General features: G+C 39.3%; 1 protein-coding gene across 2 annotated transcripts in view; it reads right to left on the minus strand.

The window, feature by feature from the left end:
- Positions 1–107: 107 nt before the first annotated feature.
- LOC126377795 (inositol 1,4,5-trisphosphate receptor) overlaps positions 108–21,714 on the minus strand; it is a 119,344-nt gene continuing 97,737 nt past the window's right edge. For both annotated transcript variants that reach the window (XM_050025632.1, XM_050025631.1), the window contains 14 exons: positions 21,169–21,349; positions 20,404–20,633; positions 19,111–19,209; positions 18,367–18,504; positions 16,765–16,957; positions 14,805–14,927; positions 13,816–13,988; positions 12,653–12,817; positions 10,946–11,123; positions 9,851–10,071; positions 9,105–9,270; positions 7,595–7,755; positions 5,679–5,843; positions 108–4,672 (listed from right to left, as the gene is read on the minus strand). In XM_050025632.1, coding sequence (XP_049881589.1) covers positions 4,580–4,672; positions 5,679–5,843; positions 7,595–7,755; positions 9,105–9,270; positions 9,851–10,071; positions 10,946–11,123; positions 12,653–12,817; positions 13,816–13,988; positions 14,805–14,927; positions 16,765–16,957; positions 18,367–18,504; positions 19,111–19,209; positions 20,404–20,633; positions 21,169–21,349 — 2,286 coding nt within the window. In that variant the 3' untranslated portion in view covers positions 108–4,579. The remainder of the gene's footprint in view (positions 4,673–5,678; positions 5,844–7,594; positions 7,756–9,104; positions 9,271–9,850; positions 10,072–10,945; positions 11,124–12,652; positions 12,818–13,815; positions 13,989–14,804; positions 14,928–16,764; positions 16,958–18,366; positions 18,505–19,110; positions 19,210–20,403; positions 20,634–21,168; positions 21,350–21,714) is intronic.

Raw genomic sequence — 21,714 nt, forward strand, 5'->3', positions numbered from 1 at the left:
GAAGATACAAGCAACGGAAGAACACGCATCCACGCGCTACGCTGCATCACGCGGGGCAGTGAGAGAATCGCATAAATTGCAGTGTGTATGCAACAGTAAAACAAGTATTTGTGCCATATCTTTATTTTTCAGTTAAACAAAACACGATTTATTGCGGCCATCACAATTAGTCGATCACAAAACTTACTCGACACTACTAGAGCTATCTAGGGAGATATAATAATTTTAGAAAACGATTCTAGACTCCAAAATACAGATCTAGGATATAAACTTTGAATAGAATTTTAATAAATAATACAAAAATACAGTAGGAATGTGTAAAGGTTATCTCATACGACGAATCCGTGCATGCTCGAATGAGACGAAGCAACAACTATATATTTGTCTCTTTCTCACGTTAAACTTGTACATAAGAAAAATGAGATACAATACAGGTAAGTCACATTCTATTTCAGCGTTTGCAAAGATTGAAGTATAAGATATTTAAAAAAATGCTTAATAATACACGAGAAAAATACACGTTACATTTTGGTCAGTAAAGTTTTAGAAAGTACAGATTTACAGATAAATATATTGTCAGTATACTAAATCTATATAAAAACAAATGTATAATAAACGTATAATAGACAATACGGAAATAATGAAGGAAATTATACATATATATTAATGTATACAATGGTCGATTAGATCGAAGACGAAAGGTATACAAAATAGTATAAGAGATTGCAGGAAGAGAGTCTTAAGTACTTTTTTATAAACAGATCAACAAAATAACAATAATAATAAAACATCTCCTAATATTTGGCATGTAAGGTTTATATTGTAAATGCGATGTATATAATGTGTAATTGTTGCGGCGATACTTATATTCTCATAGTGTTATTCTGTTACCGCTTGATTCGCTTCTTGGCGATAAACTGTGATAGATAGTCTAACAAACAAGCGTCCGATAGCATTTATCTGCCGATTAAATTGCTATCGGACACTTATTTGGCAGTTAGGCTATTTCAGTTCGTCAGAAGCAAGCGAAACAAGCTATTATTCTTTAAATAAATATACCAAAAGGCAACGCGAGGATTGGGTGTATATTATACACCTCTGCCAACCCCTTCAAGGACACAAGCGTGATACTTTATTATTTTTTTAAAGAAAAAAGTAGGAAATCTTTACTTAAAATTGTTTCACGGAATGTCTGATTCAATCCCTGAATGATAAAATACCTTGCGGTTCTATCAAGAATGTCGGCTACAGCATAACATTATTATATAAGGAGTATCGTCGCGAACACTACACTATTTATCATTTTGGTACTTCGAAAATGGCACTGCAAATGTGTTACGAAATGATTATCTAGTCAAATTTTATTTATATTAAAATATAATGTTCTTCATTGATGCAATTGACGATAAAATGTATATGTTTGAGTGGACATCCAGTCTACAGAAAAAATGATATTTTGATGAAAATTTTGCTAATAATCCATTTACTAACGCCGTTCATAATATGAGTATATTTAAAAAAATATATATAATTTTGCCCTTTAACTGGATGCCTTATTAGAAATATGTAAACATATTAAATAAGTAATATAATTAAAATCGGATCAGTATACATTACATATACGCTTTCGGGGCAACAACATGAGTTCATTTCGAGTTAAATCTCTTGAAATGTATACAAAATTAACCACTTATATTTTGTATACATTTTTGTATATTTATAATAGAAAATGATCTGTATAATCCATTATTGCTTTCTATGGATGTCGTCAATGTTTAAACTCACGTTAGAACAACCTTTTTATATCTTTATAGTACAGTCATAATAATGAGCAATATTATGTATCCACTTTAGAACCCTGACGCACTAACATATTTGACATTTAGTGAGACTTACAGTTCAATTTGTCATGAAAAGTTAATGTGACATGGTTCCAAAGTGTATATATTAATGCTCATGGCCGTACGTGTTAAATTAACCTAAATATTTTAAGTAACAGACACTATCACCACATATAGCCTACAGTAGCCCTACGACTTTGAATTGTTTTATATTTAAAGACTATAAATGATATTTAAAATAGTCGTAAAACGACTAATTAACGGACTAATCTATGACCAGGTATGGTAACATGGTAACACGACAAAATTAATTTGTTACAATCCAAACGCCGTACTTTTAAATATACACGGTGTCCCACAAGTAGTGCCTCAAACGAAACATGGTGCTAACTGCAGTCATGTCCAACCAGTAAAACGAAATTTGACGTCAGCATTAATTCTTCTTTTTTCTTGTTTATAATTTTTATGTATTTGTACTTTTATTTTTTAACAATTTTTGTACTTATTTAGTGTTTATTATTATTTATTTAATTTTTTCTATGGACGTTATTATGGTCTGAAATAAATTATTTGAATTTTGAATTTGAATTAAAGCCAAATTTTCAAAATATTCGGGCTTTGACATGACATGTATGGGTTGCGTAGTTGGACCGTTACAGAGTCGTAGGGCCATAACGTATAGAAAGTACAACAAAACTCTTACACGCGATCAAGACATAAAATTCAGATCTCCAAAAAGATTTTTAAATAAAATTCGATTTTTTTTCTAACTACAGTAAATAGGTAACAGGATTTGAGCTATTTTATATTGCACTTTCCAAGTTTCCTGTATCTAGGGAGCTTACGGGCTTAACATAAAGTCTGAAACTTCATTACTAAATAAATAAAAAAAATCTTCTCTATACAATATTGCATTGATACAATAATGTGTGAGAATAATAAAGAAATTGATTCCAATAATATTAGACCGTAAGCACCCTATCATATTCTTATGAACACTAAATTACGAACAAAGTGATTTTGTTCTGATTTCATTAATTAATAAAATAGTTTCGAAGATAAAGAATAATTTTCATACGTTTTGACGTATTTTTTAAGGAGAATACGAAAATTTCGGGTTCCCTATACATCATGTATAGCTCTATTAATAAAGGGAACATTTCTCCTCTTCTGATTAATATTTAAAAATAACGTGTCGCGGCGATCGAAGAGGGCACAGACTATAAGATTATTCTAATAGTTATAACAAGATAACGTCAAATCCTTGGCTAAAACGATAGAACAAGTAACATTGCTAACGAATATCATACGATATGTTTTACATATACAGTCACGTCTAAAATATGCATAAACTTTAAGACCATGTCGCATTAACACATTTGACAAATTGAAACAAAGTCTTTACTAAGTGTGAAATATGTTAATGTGACAGGGTTCTTAAGTACGTGACCGTACCTAGTTTTACCAAGACACTAGGTGTTCAAAGATATCTAACAAGTCATGTAATTCTTAAATAGTTTTCTTTTAAGTAACGACTTTTAAACCTACTTATTTTAGTAAGATACAATTTTACATAAGTTTCACTTTGATGGCAACTTTGAAAGCAATTGAGCTTTATGATTGGTCGGTGAAAAAGTTGCCATATGTTACGACTTAAATTGTACCTACTTTAATGTGCCCTTACTTTTCTTTATTCTTACGTCTTCGATCGTTTATCGGCGTCAATGAATGCGTCAATATTACCTGTGTCATATTTATTTAATATTATAGTGATTTTGAGTTTGCGCGATGTACTATAATTATAGTACATTTAAAGAGCATGCGGTGTAATTTTGCTAGAACATATACTTTTACTACATGAATGTAAAGAAATATAAATACATATATTTTTTTAAACTGGCAACAGTATTGTCCATTACATTTTGTAAATGGACGCTTCAGTGTTGCTAGTTGAAAATAAATGAAATTGTATCAGATTTCGTTCAAAACTGCTACTAAGGAATGTATAAAGCTTATGGATCTTAATTTAAATTTTTGATGTGTGATACAATTTACCTCGGTTTTTGAATTTTGCGTTTTTATATGGAAATATCAAGATTAGTGTAACTCTAGCTCTCTGTAGATTACAGAGAGCAGTTGCACTGGTGCACGCGACGCGATAATTACCGCAGGTTTCAACTAATAGACACAGTTAATTTATCCATAGATAAATACCGTACGGTTATTGGCTGAAGCCCGCGATATAATTCGCACCGGACGCGATAGCATAACCGTGCAGTCTGCGCAGTTCAGTAGTGGTGGCCTATGCAGCGCCTGAGACGAAGATTGACTTGATATTTTCGACTTCGTCGTCTTAAAACATCGTAAGCGCCTTTTTCTAAAATCACATTCAGATGTGATTTTTGTTAACAAAACCACGTAATAAACAAGTTAGATTCAATCAAGGTATAAAAATATGCATTAAATTTTTACGCGGGCTGAAATTATTTGACATAAATCGTGCTTTTGTTGAAAAAATAACATCCAAATGTGATTTTAGGGTTCCGTAGCCAAATGGCAAAAACGGAACCCTAAAATAATTTCTGTCTGTCCGTCCGTATGTCACAGCCACTTTTTTTCAAAAAGGCGTTTACAACGTTTTCAGTATAAGACGACAATATATATTTTGTTTAAAAAAATATAACGTAATACACTGTAGTAAAGTACAGTTCTAGCGAGTGTTGTAACAGGCATGTTGTTTACGGTGGCAGGTTCATTTGCAAATTCTGGAGGTACGCCGAAGTAGAATTGAGCAGCCCTATACGCTGCTTTTGCTTCCTCTGTTCGGTCATCTGAAAAAAACAAGTGGATTTTTAAGGTTATTATAAAGTTAGTGATTATTTAGAAGATATGAATGCATGGGATTAACTGTCTGAGAACTGATATTAGGCAGCTAAATTACTCATCTCAATAATATTTTATGTATATTTATTTTTTTAAAGAACGTCTAGGGTTCTGTGCCGAGGATTTTCTTGCAGCTTCTTTTCCCCGGCTATACGGGTTGTGAGAAACTGCAGTAGTTTTAGGCGGATGAGACGTTCGTTATGTAAAAATTGACGATTCAAAGTTACAGAGAGAGAGTTTAGTTCAGTGTTAGTTAGTTCGATTTAAAGTTGGTTAGTTAGTGTTAGTTAGTTAGTTAGTTGATGTTACCTACTGAATAAAGATATTTTTGAATTTGAATAACTTCATTTCTACATTATTTTAGGTTTACGCGGTTATTATCATAATTAAAACACATAATAACAAAGGGTATGAGGGTAGACAGATATGTCCGCCCGTAGAAAATTATGGATCTACCTAACTCCACTCCAATCTCATCAGTCATCCCGTGATCATGGCACTTGCAACAGTGTCGAAATATCGGGAGTCTCATATCCCTGATTTAAACGCGATAAGAACTCGTTATTATGTGTTTTAACTTCATTACTTTTAGGCTGTAAAAAGGCCCAAAAGTTATGTGGAAAGAGCTTTAGGCAAATAAGATCAGTGTACAAGAAAGAACAATTTGAAAAAGACACTTTCACATTCCCGAGTACGGCTCATCACATAACATACTTTTGTGGTGTAAATATAAGTTCAAATTCTCATATGTCATAGTCATAGTCTCTGCTTACCCCGGGAAATAGGCATGAGTTTTATGTACAGTCATGAGCAATATAATGTACCCACTTTAGGACTCTGTCGCACTAACATATTTGACATTTAGTGAGACTTACAGTTCAATTTGTCAAAAAAGTTAATGTGACATGGTACCAAAGTGTATACATATTAGTGCTCGTGACCGTATGTATGTACCTGGTCCCGCAGCTCGGTCAGCAGGTCGGTGAGCGTCCTGACGGCGCCCTGCGCGCGGTCCAGCTGCGCCTGCAGGTTGCGCAGCTCCAGCTCGCCGCCCTCGCCCTCACCGCCGCCCACCAACGACAGCGCCCGCAGGCGCGGGAACCAGTCTAAGTTGTTAGACTGCCAATGGAAAAATAGATGTTCATTTAGGCACGGTGGTTAGAGCGTTAGGCTCAAGATCTGGAGGTCCGGGTTCGATTCCCGATGGGGACATTGTCGAAATCACTTTGTGAGACTGTCCTTTGTTTGGTAAGGACTTTTCAGGCTTGAATCACCTGATTGTCCGAAAAAGTAAGATGATTCCGTGCTTCGGAAGGCACGTTAAGCCGTTGGTCCCGGCTATTAGCCGTAAAAACACCTCCACCAACCCGCAGTGGAGCAGCGTGGTGGAGTATGCTCCATACCCCCTCCGGTTGATTGAGGGGAGGCCTGTGCCCAGCAGTGGGACGTATATAGGCAGTTTATGTTATGTTATTTACGCACGGGACCGTGAGAGAGAGAGAGAGAGAGAGAAAATGTTGAACATTACATACGAAGTGTTACAAACAGAATAAAAACAACAAAATATCATAAAACAATTTTTAAAACTCAGTACATAATGTGGCACAGCAGTGAATAGGACACGAACTCAGCATTGTGTCTATTTCCGAAGAAACAGACGCTGTTAAGTAAGTGTAAGTGTAGTGTGTGTAAGTTTTATTTATTCATTTTGCATATATATTTTTGATAGGAATATATATCTATAATATCAAGTATAAGTAATGCATTATAATCTATGTAAGTATCATAGTATGTTTTCTTTATTATATATAAGTAGGTACGTAATTGAGTTTGGTGTGTCCGTGGCTCACGTTCGATAGGTCTCCCATAATACCAGCGCCGCGGCCCGTGCTAAGCACGTGTCACGGCATTATGCTGAGGGAGATCCTTTTTTTATTTTGGGCGCCTCCATTGTGTATTTAATGTCTGTATTATTTGTCTTTGTTTTTTTTTTTCTATTTTTTTTTTATTTCTGTAATGTAAGTTTGTAAATGTGGCGTCCAATATGGAAATAAATATTTTCTTTCTTTCTTTCTTTCTGTTTTTCAGTCGCTCCTTAATTTTCCCATTTGACCGTGCTGCTGGCTCCGTCAATACGACCTCTTGCCTACTAACCACACAGCGGAAAAAACTATTCTATTCATCTGCGCTCCGAGTGAGTTCATAAAAGGAGCACTCCTATGTAGTGATGATTGTTCATTTTAATTAATCAGTTAAATATAGGCCTGTACCTGTAATGTATTACTTATAAACCTGTATTACTTTGATAGTAAATAATTAAAAATACCGGGTGTTAGTGACACCGTGAAAACCTTGGGGGATGGTTCAGACTATGATTCTGCGTTTATATCAAGTGGAATTTCCTGTCTGTTTGTATTTTTTAAAATGATTTTCAGTCCAGTATTTTAAGCTACATAGAACCCATATTTATAAATAAATAAAAATGACTAATTATTCTGTTGAATTAGTCATTTTTGCGGGCAGATCCCCGATTGTCCGAAAGTAAGATCCAAGCTTCGGAAGGCAAGTTAAGCCGTTGGTCCGGGTTAGTACTTTTTGATGTAAGTACGTAATCGTATCAGGGGCCTTCAGTTTACTCAAAAAAGACATACAGACACTTACATGAGAAGAGAACATATAATTTAACTTAATAACTAACTTATGCAGTGTCGTACGCACCGCCATATTTAATATGTATCGCTCAATATAACTTCTTGGATCAGAAACCACCGCACCAAAAACAACACAAAGGCCTTTGGCGGCTGAATAGTAACCCATCAGGGGTGGTAATCCATCTCACAACCCACACGATAAGATTCAATAGTACTCACTTTAATCATGGAATGCACGTAACTCTCCGGGCCGGTGAACTCGGTGGGGTCCTTCACCCTGACCAGCACCATGAAGTAGAGGTAGTGCCACATATTGTGTTCGCTTTTGATGTGTTCCTCGAACGACACTGTCTTGTTGTCGAACGCTGATCTGTTCAGTCCTGCGGCGAGAATTATTAGACGAGTCAGTATATCACACCTCATTAGCCTCAAATGACAGACCATAAGGACAATAGGGAGGAGCTCGGTGGCGCAGCGGTAAGCGCGCTTGGTCTGCGATTGTTGAAGTTAAGCAACTTTCGCAAAGGCCGGTCACAGGATGGGTGACCACAAAAAAAAAGTTTTCATCTCGAGCTCCTCCGTGCTTCGGAAGGCACGTTAAGCCGTTGGTCCCGGCTGCATAAGCAGTCGTTAATAACCACCAGTCCGCACTGAGCCCGCGTGGTGGTTTAAAGCCCGATCTTCCTATCCATACATAGGGAAGGCCCGTGCCCGTGCAGTGGGGACGTTAATGGGCTGGTGATGATGAAGGACAATAGCGGAACAAAAGGGTGCGGCAGGCCACCGGCATAGAATAAGGAATAATACTACCAGCCTTTGGTTTTGGTTACATACAAGACCATTAACCTGGCCCCAGGGGGGACAGAGTCACCTTCTCTGACCTCCACTGGGGCAATTCTTGTTCATCACAGGGACTGTAACCTGGAAACTGTCAGAGGGCAGCAATAACTGTCAGTACTATTTAGAGGCGGAGGACAGGAGTCCTAGTACGACTTTGAAATATATTACTCTGGGCGCCATACCACTCGCGTCAGACGGAGTACTGCCGGGCGGAAGGCAAGAGGAAAACCACTGCCCTATTTTTCCCTAAAAAGTAGCATGGATAATGCTACACCGACAAAGGCGTGGCTCTTGAATTAGTGATGATGTTGACTACGTATAGAACGGCAACTCTCCGCTCCCCGCCAGCGTCTGAGCTAGGTTTACTTCATCCCAAATCGGCATAGTTTAGTCTTCAATCGTATGGGCGTCAGACGTCACACACATGTACGATAATATCAATGTGTGGTGCACTGGTTGGAGGCCGAGGAAATGAATCCTGGTAGGGCTCTAGCTAGAACATCACCGACTGAGAAATTGGTCCGTGTACTGCGGAACGGAAGGCGATTGGGGCAACCGCCGTTCTAAACGCCCTATCTATGGAGTAATGAAAATGAAGGCGATTACTCCACGGACAAGAGCGCAGCTCTTAAATAAAGAGAGAGAGAGAGAGAGAGAGAGAGAGAGAGAGAGAGAGAGAGAGAGAGAGAGAGAGAGAGAGAGAGGTGTCTGTGTAAAACGAGGTTGTGTGTATGAATTGAGGTAAACCTAGCTCAGCCGCTGGTGGGGAGCGGAGAGTTACCGTTCTATACGTAGTATTATTCCTTATGATTTACTCTACGCTGTGGCGACTGCTTCAACTCTGACGTTGACACGTACCCTGGACTACGTTATGCAAGAACCGACTCACCGCAAATAAAACAAGTGTTCTTGAGTATGAGTTCTTTCTGTTGCTTCTCGCTACGCAGGTCGGCGAAGGTGTCGATGATCACACCGAATATGAGGTTGAGTACGATGATGATGACCACGAAGAAGAACAGCAGATCGTACACCACGCGAGCCACGAACAACGGCTCCTGACAACGGGATAAATCAGTGTTTAAATACACTGCGTCTGTGTGTGAGGGTGTGTGTGTGCGCGCGAGAGAGAGAGGGTGGGTGTGTGTTTGTATTCTTTTATCAAAAAAAGCTTGCATTTTGCTAAGTTTTTTGAAATTGCATTGCCTTACCATTTTATACATCTGTATAGTAAAAAAAAAACTATAAAAATCCTGTACTGTATTGGACAAGGCATTTATCTACTGTTAGATAGAAAAGGATCGATCGGCCTATTCTCGACTGACGCATCACTATGCTAATGAACGTCACACTGGCTTCTATACTTTGATAAATTTAATTCGTACCGCGCATTGAAGCTAATGTAAAAACATTACTTATATTAATATATAATCACTAATGTAGTATCTTAGGTCAAATATAAATTATGAAATTCTGATAATAAAAGAAAAAATATATATAAACGAAACGGAAGGCGATTGGGGCAACCGTTCTACACGCCCTATCTATAGAGTAATGGCGATTACTCCACCTACAAGAGCGCAGCTCTTTAATAAAGAGAGAGAGAGAAAAAAAATAAAAAAACAACCTAGTACTTACGGAGCTAGCGGGGGCCCGGAGCGTGTCCCCGATGCCGCCGCCGTTCCGCAGCCCCTGGTTGAGCGTGGTCACGATGCACATTATGAGCGAGTCGCAGCTGCGCTCGCGAAGCTCACCTCCAACAGACACGAAGCGTGAAGGCTTGCTGCACGCGCCTGCATCGCCGTAGTATTTCGACGCAGGGTCGTCTGAACACTTGTTTATGTCGAATAGTGGGTCATCTGGGGGAAAGAAGGTTGATTCACATATATGTAATAGAGTTTCCAATTAGTCAAATCAGTTACTTTTTACGAAAAGTGATACATGAAATAAACATAAAAAGCAACCTGGCACGTCATAGAAATAGGTAACAAAATGTCGCACTTATCATTACATTTTTCTTTATTAAAATTAATAAATAATTTAAATAGAATACAGAAAATGTTTTTGCTACCTTTAGATGTATTTATTTAATAATTAGAATATCATAATTTATCTTTGAGCTAGGAAACTAACCAATTCTTATTATTAAAACGATTATTGATTATTTATTAATATTCCAAATTAATACATACAGATAGCCATACAAGTAGGTATGGGTGTTAGTGACATCGTAACGAATACTGAGCGGGATGGTTCAGACCATGATTCTGAGTTAATATCAAGTAGAATTTTCCGTCGCAAAATTCATGAAAATGTTTGTGTAGTTTTTAATTATTTTCGTTCCATACTTTTGCGACGGAAAATTCCACTTGATATCACCTCAGAATCATGGTCTGAATCATCCCTCAAAGTTTTCGTTACGATGCCACTAACACCCTGTACAGTTGTCAGTGTTGCCCTCTGGGTAAATTTTCACTGAATCCTGGCCTTTTTTGGTGAACTGCGGCACCCATTTACCTTTATGTTTTCCAACTAAATATTAATTTAATGTGTGTATATTTTCACCAGATCGTCGGTCCACCTTGTAGCGGGCCTACCCACTGAGCGTCGTCCGACGCGTGGTCGTGGTCGGTGGTGGTGGTGTGGTGGTGGTGGTGTGTATATTTTAATGTTGTAAATGTATATGTGTGTCATAGATTTTACCTAAATTTTTTGTTATTATTTTTTTTTTACCGTCGAGGGTGTCGACTGTGACGAGGAAGTGGTCGCGGAAGAACATGTAGCCGACGATAGAGAACATGTACACCAGCACCAGCGCCAGTACGGCCGTCAGTAGGATGGACCGCCCGTTGCGTGTCACTGATCGCATCACGTTCAGCAGCGTCTCTTCGCGGTACACAATGTCCAGTAGCTGCGGACAACAGCGCCAAGTTACTCGTATGGTATTGTATGGCCTTGGACGTCGTAGTAAGTTTAAGTTAGTTAGATGAGTTGAAACATAAACAGTTGGTTAAGGGTCACGTTAAGTTGTTTTATTGGAAAGTAAAGTTGGGTCGTTCTTCTTTTTTATCGACAATAAAAAGACATTTTCTCGATTTATCGAATTTAACATCTTTAAAATTATAACGGCAATAAATATTTTAAAACATCATATAAAGATGTGTCTGTAGAGGACTATTTAGTGGTTCTCTTTATCTTGGTAACATACTTTTCTTTGCAGGCGCATTCCAAAAAATATTGTGACAGAGTGGCCCTTTTCATCGGAGACAGCATTTCAATTTACCACTCTGTCACATAATTTTGTGAAAAACGATCAAGCTACGTTAATAACTAATTGAGGAACCGATTAGTATTTTGCTTGTATTTTGAGTATAATAAGATAACTATATTTTTGGACAATCAAAACATGAAATAAAATTCTAAAACATAACTTATCAGAAGCAGAACGAAGGACAGATCATTGTCGATAAAAAAAAAGAACAACCCAGTTACAGTTAGTTGGTTTTGGATGGATGCTAATCGTGACCGACCGCGACGGCGTATTTACGTCAACTCTAGGAAACGTGTGCGATGCGCAAAAGTAGGGCGCATGCTCAGCTAGAATAACTTGTACGTACGTAAACGTAGGAGCTCGGTGGCGCAGCGGTAACCGCGCTCGGTCTGCGATTGTTGAAGTTAAGCAACTTTCGCAAAGGCCGGTCATAGGATGGGTGACCACAAAAAAAAGTTTTCATCTCGAGCTCTTCCGTGCTTCGGAAGGCACGTTAAGCCGTTGGTCCCGGCTGCATTAGTAGTCGTTAATAACCACCAATCCGCACTGGGCCCGCGTGGTGGTTTAAGGCCCGATCTCCCTATCCATCCATAGGAAAGGCCCGTGCCCCAGCAGTGGGGACGTTAATGGGCTGATGATGATGATGATGACGTAAACCGTACAGTATAGTGCTCTCTATTTTCCACATTTGAACACATGGATGAACCATAGGTACTAATCCTAGTACACCAACTAAGTTTATTTTAAGTTATACCTGCTATTTTGTTGTCAAAAAGGAAAGAAACGGTCAATCGACATATATAAAATTTATGGAACACACTTCTTTCATGCAGCAATTTAAACAATCCTCCCAAAACTTTACATTGACCAATCATTAAATTGACAGCACACGTCAAACAGGTTGCAGGTCAGCGAGATGCTTATTATATTCGCGCGGGTTACTCATTAATTCACTCATTCATTTTAAAATTAACAGTTGTCAATCATCCGTCCCTTTCCTTTTCGGCGGATAAGAAAATGACGAGTATAATTTCAAATATAACCTTCTCAGACGTCGCCCTGACCCGAGGGTCGCGGCCAACTGAGTACCCTCAGGGCTGACAAGCGAGCATATGGCTTTTTTAGATGAATTGCTTTGCCTGTGTAATCATTAAAAAAAAGATACTCACCAAGACCGAAAAGAAGAATGGGTGCGTACAGACCCCGAGTAAGCAGAATACGAGGTAGAGAGCATGGTAGAGCAGCTCGCGGTCGCCCGCCACTGCGCGTGCCGACTTCGAAAGCGTGCCCTGGTTGCCCATTATGCTAGCCAGGTGCACGCCCTTCACCACTATCTGCAGGGGAAGGCAGGGAATGCAATATCGAGATTAATCCCTCGGTCAATAAAAATAGGACAAGATTAAGCACGAACATAAAATAAGAAATGAGAAACTTTAAACACCATCATGACCGCATTGGTACGACTCGCCGCTGCTGAACTGCTAAGTGCGATTTTTTTTAGCGGTACGTACTTGACTACCTTTTGCATTGTTTTATTGTTCGATTGCACGCTGTTACATAGCTGCCCGCGGCTTCTGTGATTCGGGCCGACCTCATACAGCTTATTTTTATGTTGACATCTTTCGAATCTGTTACTAATACTAGGTTAAGCTTTCATGTGCAGAGTGTAGCTTGTAAGTTGTCCATAATAAATAAATAACATGGACTAGTTTCCGAAATAAATATTTTGAATTTAAACATTTTATTCTTGAAAATTTTAGGAACTAAATGTTTGTTTTCATGAATAACATAATAGACTGATTATTACTCTATGAAAGCTATTGTAAATAAGTGCTTATTAAATATTTCATTAAAATTCATTCGCTATCAAATACCTCATTATTGTGACAAACTGTACAAAAACTGTACAGATAAATAAAAAATATATTAACTAATAAATCTCGTAAATGGCGAGATCTCGCGATATTGATATATAGGTAGGGGGATTAATCCTCGACGCTACGCAGAGAGGTGTTATAAGTTTCATTCCTTTGTCCCGGAACGGATAGTCCGATTTGGTTGCGGGTTTTTTTGATAGGTGGTATTTGCGAGAAGCTTCTTAGAAATGTCTGAAGAATCTAGGCCTTATGTTGAAAAGGTTATGACTACCTTGGAATTCGACATAGAAAGAAGCAAGTCTCCCGAGTTTCGGCTTCTTTAGGTTTAAGACGTTACATTACTTATTAACATTGAATTCGATCTTCTTATTAGGATGCTTTTTGTCGTTGTATGCAAGTGGTAGTCGAGGCCCCTAACTTCGTGAAACCACACTAAAAAACGTTTGTATACGTACGGTTAGCATACCGAGGCACCAGAGGGTCGGCTCGGGCCCGGCGCTGTATATGAGCCGCACGATGGCCGAGGCCAGCAGCGTGCGGACCCCGGACGATCGCGGCAACCATGTCACCAGCGCCGCAGCCACGCCGGACACGCACCATACTACTAGGGAGAGGTGCTGCCCTAGCTCTGGAAGCACGTATTACACCAAATAAATACACACATAATAATATAATCTGCAATAGTTTTACATGAACCGGGGATTGTCTTTGGGTGCACTCCCATAGTGCATAGAGGGATAATCGCCGGTTGGTGTCACACCACATTTAGATTAAACTGTCTTAAGGGGCCTCTACGTGTTGGCTTCGGCCCCACGCACGCCTTCCAAAAGTCCGGGACTCCGTAGACCCGAGATATGGAAACGACATACAAATAATAATAATAAAAGAAGTTTATTCAACCACAAATATTTTTACAAAATTGCTTAAACCTAATTAAATGTAACACATTATCAGTTGTGGCCGAAAAGGAGGAGCAGCATTGCTGCTGCTTTTCAGTCACCCCCTGTATAACCAACTGAGTCGCTACACTGGACGCCGCGAGAACATTTTACCAAAACAACAACACAATTAAAATTAAAATTTAGACAGAAACATAAATATAAACATAATCTCACACCTCACGGGGTATATTATACAGTTAGTGACTTCGTAACGAATACTGAAGGGGCTGATTCAGACCACGATTCTGAGTGGATATCAAGTGGATCACACTTTGAATCGTCATTTTTTACATAAGGTACGTCTCATCCGCCTAAAACTACTGCAGCTTCTCACAACCGGGGATAAAAAGCTGCAAGAAAAACCTCAGCACAGAGCCCTTGACGTCCTAATTAAAAAAAAATATATATAGCGGTATATTCATTCACATTCCAGCAGAGTAAAAGAAGTATTTCGCGGGCCATAATCTTCGGTACTACTTCTAGAAAATAAATAATATACTTACTGGGGTGTTCATCTTGGAATGGGTAGAAAAAGGCGACTATAACGTTAATGAGTACAGCGAAATTAAACAATATGTTGCTCCACAGTGACATGTAAGAAGACACCCAGAACAGTAATGGTTGGCCTGAAACAAACAATTGGGTCGTGTCGGTCTCGAGTACAAATATGTATACACGTTGAAACCATGTCACATTATAATTAAAGCACATAATAACGGATTCTTACCGCGTTTAAATGGGGATATGAGACTCCCTTCTCCCTTCTTCTGGTGAATGGGGAGTCTCATATCCCCATTTAAACGCGGTAAGAACCCGTTATTATGTGCTTTAATTATGATAATAACCGCGTAAACTTAAAACATGTCACATTAACTTTTTTGACAAATTTAACCGTAAGTCTCATTAAATGTCAAATATGATAGTGCGACAGGGCTCTAAAGCGGGTACATGATATTGCTCATGACTGTAAGCGGGTACATGATACTACATATTAAATAAATACAGATCTAAAACTAACGAATTTTTTTTTTCTATTTAACTTATGTATGAATTTTAATCAAGAAAAATGTATTAAGTCCAACATTTTATCACGTTTTTCTATTACGTCACAGTGTGCTTTTTCATAAAAATTGCATAGTAATTTCGCGTTTTGACGTATAGTAAAAATTAACTGATTTGACTAGTTGGAAACTAGCCTGTTGTAATATTTAAATCATCTGGACAGAACACCGCTGGTTGAGAGACTGACAAATGATTGATGCCTTTACCTGTGTAATGTATGCATTAAAATAAATATTTTTTTGTTTATTTCGCTTTTTTATTTTATGTCTTCAAAAAACGTTTCATTGCTAGATATATAAGAAAAAATATTACTTTCATTAGAGTATAAATAAGATAAACTATTAACTAACCCAACTTAACGCCCATTCCTACTTGTATGGCTACATGTATGTACTTGTACGGGGTGTAAGTGACATCGTAACGAATACTGAGAGTCATTCAGCTCATTATTGTGAGTTAATACCAAGTGAAATTTTCCACTTTGCGAAGTATATACACACACACACACACAGCCTATATACGTCCCACTGCTGGGCACAGGCCTCCCCTCAATCAACCGGAGGGGGTATGGAGCATACTCCACCACGCTGCTCCACTGCGGGTTGGTGGAGGTGTTTTTACGGCTAATAGCCGGGACCAACGGCTTAGCGTGCCCTCCGAAGCACGGAATCATCTTACTTTTTCGGACAATCAGGTGATTCAAGCCTGAAAAGTCCTTACCAAACAAAGGACAGTCTCACAAATTGCGAAGTATATAATTGTAAACAATTTAAAAAAAAACATGAATTTTGCGACGGAAAATTTCACTTGATATTAACTCAGACTTATGGTCTGAATCATCCCTCTCAGTAGTCATTACGACGCTACGTCATTTCGCATAGTGTTACGGCTGAGGAGTAGAAAATAAGAAACAGCACTTTTGACACCAAAATAAGGGTCTTGCGTGGTTGTAGCATAGCGACGTAAATACCTACAAAGTGGTGAATGGTGGGCGCTCTAGGGGGCTAAAAAGGGCACTTTTGATGAATCATAATAATATTATGTTCCTATTATGAATTGAATTGCAAATCGTAAAATGGCCACTTATGGATTTTATTTATTTATTTTATTTATTTATCGTTGTTACAATTTAATGTTACATTTTAAACAGTTAACATCGGAAAACCCTAAAAGGGTTTGTCCCGACATTAATCCCACTTATTATACTATTACATCTTATACTAAAGACAAGTATAATCAATTGCGACACCTAAAGAAGTTGCTCGCGCAGTATAGACTGCTTGTTTTTACAAGCTCGTAATATGAATTGAAGATTTTCATATTTCAATTTATATTACGATATCCCATTTTGACAGTTCTCTATGGAAAGTCGTAAAATGGCCAACAATAATGTGTCCATACCTCGGAGCTTCTTCTGCCACTTCATCTCGTGGAAGAGATTGTCAAGCCGCCCGAAGAAGTCCGCCACCTTACTGCCCTGGTCATCTCGCTCAGCGCTCTGCAGCACTCTGTGCTTACTATCTGCGGGAAGATACTCGCAGATCTCCGGGATGGGAAACACTATCTGTTCCATACTCCGGTCTGTTCTCACGATCTGCGAACGTTTCATAATTTAACTTCTGGACTCTGCATACTAAAAACTTAAGTCGTATCAATTTTAACATGCATAACATGAACTCACGACTATTTCATCTGGGAGCATTATATTTGAAAGAATGAATCGACACCACTACACTAATACAAAACAATTCGGATTAAAATAGTACATGTCTTTAGAACCAAAATATAAACTCTTTAAGGTAAATTTACATTTCTTTATGTTTATGAGTAGGTCGGTTTGTTTGTCTTTTGGTAACTCAGAAATCAGAATCATTTATTCACTGTAATTGTCAAGGATAAACTTGCTGAAGGTCAATTTAACATGTTTGAATCTACGTTATTTCGTAAGGTGTTATGACTTATTTAACGAACTCACGTGACGTCTTACACTCGGGCATAGCATAAAGAATAATACTACGTATAGAACGGTAACTATCTGCCCCGCACCATTTCGTACCGAGCGCCGACCTCACCCCCTCTGGGTTCTAATGGCCGTATGCCGCTAAGGAGTAAGGGGGAACGCGCGGACTGTCTGTCTTGCTCTCACTTACGCGTTAGGTGGCACACGGTAAGAGTGAGATTTTTGTACGGACTGTCTGGAGTGTGACTCGGGTCACAACTACCTCACTCTACACAGACACATTGACGTTATCGTACACGCGCATCTGTGTGTGTGTCGTCTGACGCCATACGATTGCAGACGAAACTATGTCCCGAGGGGGATGAGGTAAACCTAGCTCAGCCGCTGGTGGGGAGCGGAGAGTTGCCGTTCTATCTCTCTCTCTATTTAAGAGCTGCGCTCTTGTCGGTGGAGTAACCGCCATTCCTCTCTTCTTCCCGCCAAAACCTTCACCTCCCGATACGACACGACCTGCACCTTCTCTTTTATTTGTTTCATAAATGTTATCCTAGGTCTACCCCTTCCTCTCTTCCCTTCAATTTTTCCTTCTATAATGTTTGTTATAAATGAATCGTGTCGTATCAGGTGGCCAATCATATTTCCTCTCCGGTTCTCTATAGTCTTCAATATGGTTCTCTTTTCTTCAACTCTTTCCAGCACTTTTTCATTTGACACCATTTCAGTCCAGCTTATACCCTCCATCCTTCGCCAACACCACATCTCAAACGCTTCCAATCTCTCTCTGTCTCTCTGTGTCATAGTCCACGTTTCACTTCCATAGAGTGCAATGCTCCAAATATATGATTTAATAAACCGTTTCCTTATTTTTAATGATATGTTTTTGGTTTTCAAAATGTATTTTTCCTGTTAAATGCTTGTTTGGCTATTGCAATTCTGGCTATTATGTCTTGTGTGCCGTTCTATACATAGTATTATTCCTTACTCTATGCTCGGGTGATGTAGTGCAGACGCGACATTGTAGTCAATGGTCCATCATACTGTACCTCTATCTGCGCGGTGTGAGTCCGGTAGTACTGCAGTGGGGCGGCGTTGCCCCCGGTGGCGGGGGAGCGCACGAGGGACGCGAGCTCTTTGTTGTGCGTCGCCAGCTGGTGGCACAGGATATAGATGTTGTGGCCCACCTGCACGTCACAACCGTGTCAGTACACTAGTGTTGTCTATCGACACGCCGCTATCGATAGTTGACGAAAAAAGACCATAATATCGATAGTATTGATAGTTTCAATAGTATCGAAGTTAGTCACTATCCAAATCGATATTATTCTAATTATTGCAATACCGGTAGTTTGAACTAGTTCTTGCAATAGTCAAAAGCAATACTATCTACTATCGATAATTCTTGCAATAGTCAGAAGGAATACTATCTTCTATCGATAGTACCGATAGTTCTTGCATTAGGCAGAAGGAGTAACTATGTACTATCTACAGAGTGTTAGTGACATTGTACCAAAATCGTCATCGTACGAAAAAATCCACTTGAAATCAACTTAGAATCATCATCTGAATCACCCTTAAAGTTTTCGTTACGATGCCTCTAACACCCTGTATAGGGCCGATAGTTCTTGCAATAGTCAGAAGGAATACTATCTATTATCGATAATTCTTGCAATAGTCAGAAGGAATACTATCTACTATCAATAGTAACGATAGTTCTTGCATTAGTCAGAAGGAACCCTATCGATAGTTCTTGCAGCAGTCACACACTGTAATGACAGTGTTATACTAACTTCCTTCGGCGAGACGCCCTGTACGGGCGCTTCATCATCCGAGTCCGAGTCCGCGTCCATCGCGTTCTCTTGATGGAAGGCTGAGCACGCAACATCTACCTGCGAACATAACATAAACAACATTATCTCTCTCTCTCTCTCTTTATTTAAGAGCTGCGCTCTTGTCGGTGGAGTAACCGCCATTACTCCATAGATAGGGCGTGTAGAACGGTGGTTGCCCCAATCGCCTTCCGTTCTGCAGTACACCGACCAATTTCTCAATCGGTGATGTTCTAGCTAGAGCCCTACCAAACCAGTACTGATACCGCTGCTGCCCGGCATCAGGGGTGCGCTTTTGAAGTAGCGGCGCCTACTCGCTACGTCACAAGATCGTCATAGAACCTAAGTAGCATTTTATAGGTTATCCCGTCACAAACAACATTATACAATAAATAATAATAAAAAAATAATAATACTACGTATAGAAAGGTAACTCTCCGCTCCGCACCGCAGACACTACGCATTGACGTTATCGTACAAGCGCATCTGTGTGTGTGACGTCTGACGCCCATACGATTGAAGGCTAAACTATGTCTGAGGGGGGTGAGGTAAACCTAGCTCAGACGCTGGTGGGAGCAGAGAGTTGCCGTTCTATACGTAGTATTATGCCTTATTCTATGCCGCCATCACAACTGCCTAGTTATGTATTTACAGCAATGTAGAAATAAGTTTAGATGTGCGTGTCTATTGTACTATTGACATTAGATTTAAGACTTTTGTTATTTACCTTTATAAATTAGGTCCGAAGTAAAACTTTAAAACTTTTTATTATTAGTAAAGAGGTATTTGAGCATTATTTTAATGAGGGGCATTCAAGGCGACGTTCTCCAAAAAAAAAAAAAAAATATACAGATTTGCCTTCGTTTAATCTTCTAATTTCATGGATAACAGACATAATGCAACTTTTATCTTTGTTTTTGGGTATAAATGATGACCCTTGTTATTGCACCTAGGCACAAAACATCTTCCACCTATTATTATTCTGATCGAAATAAAGAGAAGTAATATAGCTGGCAACAATGTGATCCAAATTACAAGCAACAAATATTTTCATATGCCTCTGCAGTTAGATTATATTTTTGAATAATTATGTACCCCTAGCAATGAGAAAATTGGTAATTATCACGTTAAATCAGAACAGCGTCATCTATATTATTTTTGGGGAACGTAGCCTCTAAAGTCCCTCATTCGGACGGGTAACGGCGTAAAATTTGAAACTTAGCAACGCCCTCAGCGAAGAAATGTGGAACTAACCAGCTGCTTGGGATTCATGTTGTATAGTATTCGCTCGGCGTTGCTCTCAGAGTCGTTCCTTGACTCCATGATTGCAAGTAATAGTTTGGAGGCGTTGTTCTTGAGCTCGAGCACGAGCTCCATGCGAGTGGAGCCTAGTGGGTTGATGTCGTTGAGGATAAGCGCCGTGATGATGTCCAGTCCGTTGCTCTCGTGGGTCGCTATGCAGTTCTGGTTTTCGTGGCATGGACCTGTTAGCGAGAGATAAATATGCAACACTGTTGTCTTTTGTAACCGGCTTGCTCCTAAAACGACGAGGGCCGGCTCGAACCTCGTGTTAATGCAAAGTATTACGTGCAATTTCCACTAAGACAGTTGGATCGACCATTATTGACGGTGATACGGCTCGCCTATCACGATGGTCTAACAGAAAGCTCAGCGGAAAGACATGTGACCAACCCAATCGAGAATATAGTTGTGAACTTATGTAGCATAATATGTTATGTAAGTTATTTAGTGTATGTTATGAGAAAATTAAGACCCTCGCCACGTGATGCGAACTGTACCGAAGGCTTCGAACAATAGACGTACGGTGTTTATCCATGTAGATAGCATTTCCTGCGTCTGTTGGTCAAAGCCTTCCATGTTTCCTCTCTACTATAATTCGCAGTGGTGCTCCAATGCAAATCACCACATACAAACCGAAGTGACTTTTTAAATGTTGCTGTCTGTATATTTTTGAAAATAAGTGCTTTGTAATGTATTTTTTTCTCCAATGGTACATACCCTGGCAGTATTCTGTGAGGGTCTCGAGAGTTTGGTTGATGAGGGCGACATTGCCCTCATTTATATACAGTCCGAGTAGGCCGAGACCACCCGTAGTAGACCCGCAGATGCAATCCAGAAACATGAGCGTTTCCGACACCAGGTTGAAGTTGGACTTGTTGTTCTGGTTGCGGAGAAGATTCTGGAAGAGATTGGTGCTTTGTTGATGTTTCAAATGGTCTAGGATGTCATACCCGCTGCTGTACCGTGAAATGGTGAAGGAAATAAAAACAAGGTGATCAATTCAGTAAGTGCAGTATTCACTAACACGGTTGTCTCGACCGTCATAGACGGCGATACGGCTCACCACCTATCACGTTGGTCTAACAGAAAGCTCCGTGAGGTGCGGGTACTTAGTTCATCTTGCGATGGATGTACCTCTGACAACTTCAATTGGGTATTTAGTCGTGAGCCTATGGTATGTTATGACAATTTAGTTTTTGCGGTAAGAGAACTGTACTGAATTGAGTGTGTGTGAGTGTTTGTGTGTGTCTCTGACTCCGTGCT

This window comes from Pectinophora gossypiella, chromosome 24 (genome assembly GCF_024362695.1).
Source record: "Pectinophora gossypiella chromosome 24, ilPecGoss1.1, whole genome shotgun sequence".
Taxonomy (NCBI): domain Eukaryota; kingdom Metazoa; phylum Arthropoda; class Insecta; order Lepidoptera; family Gelechiidae; genus Pectinophora; species Pectinophora gossypiella.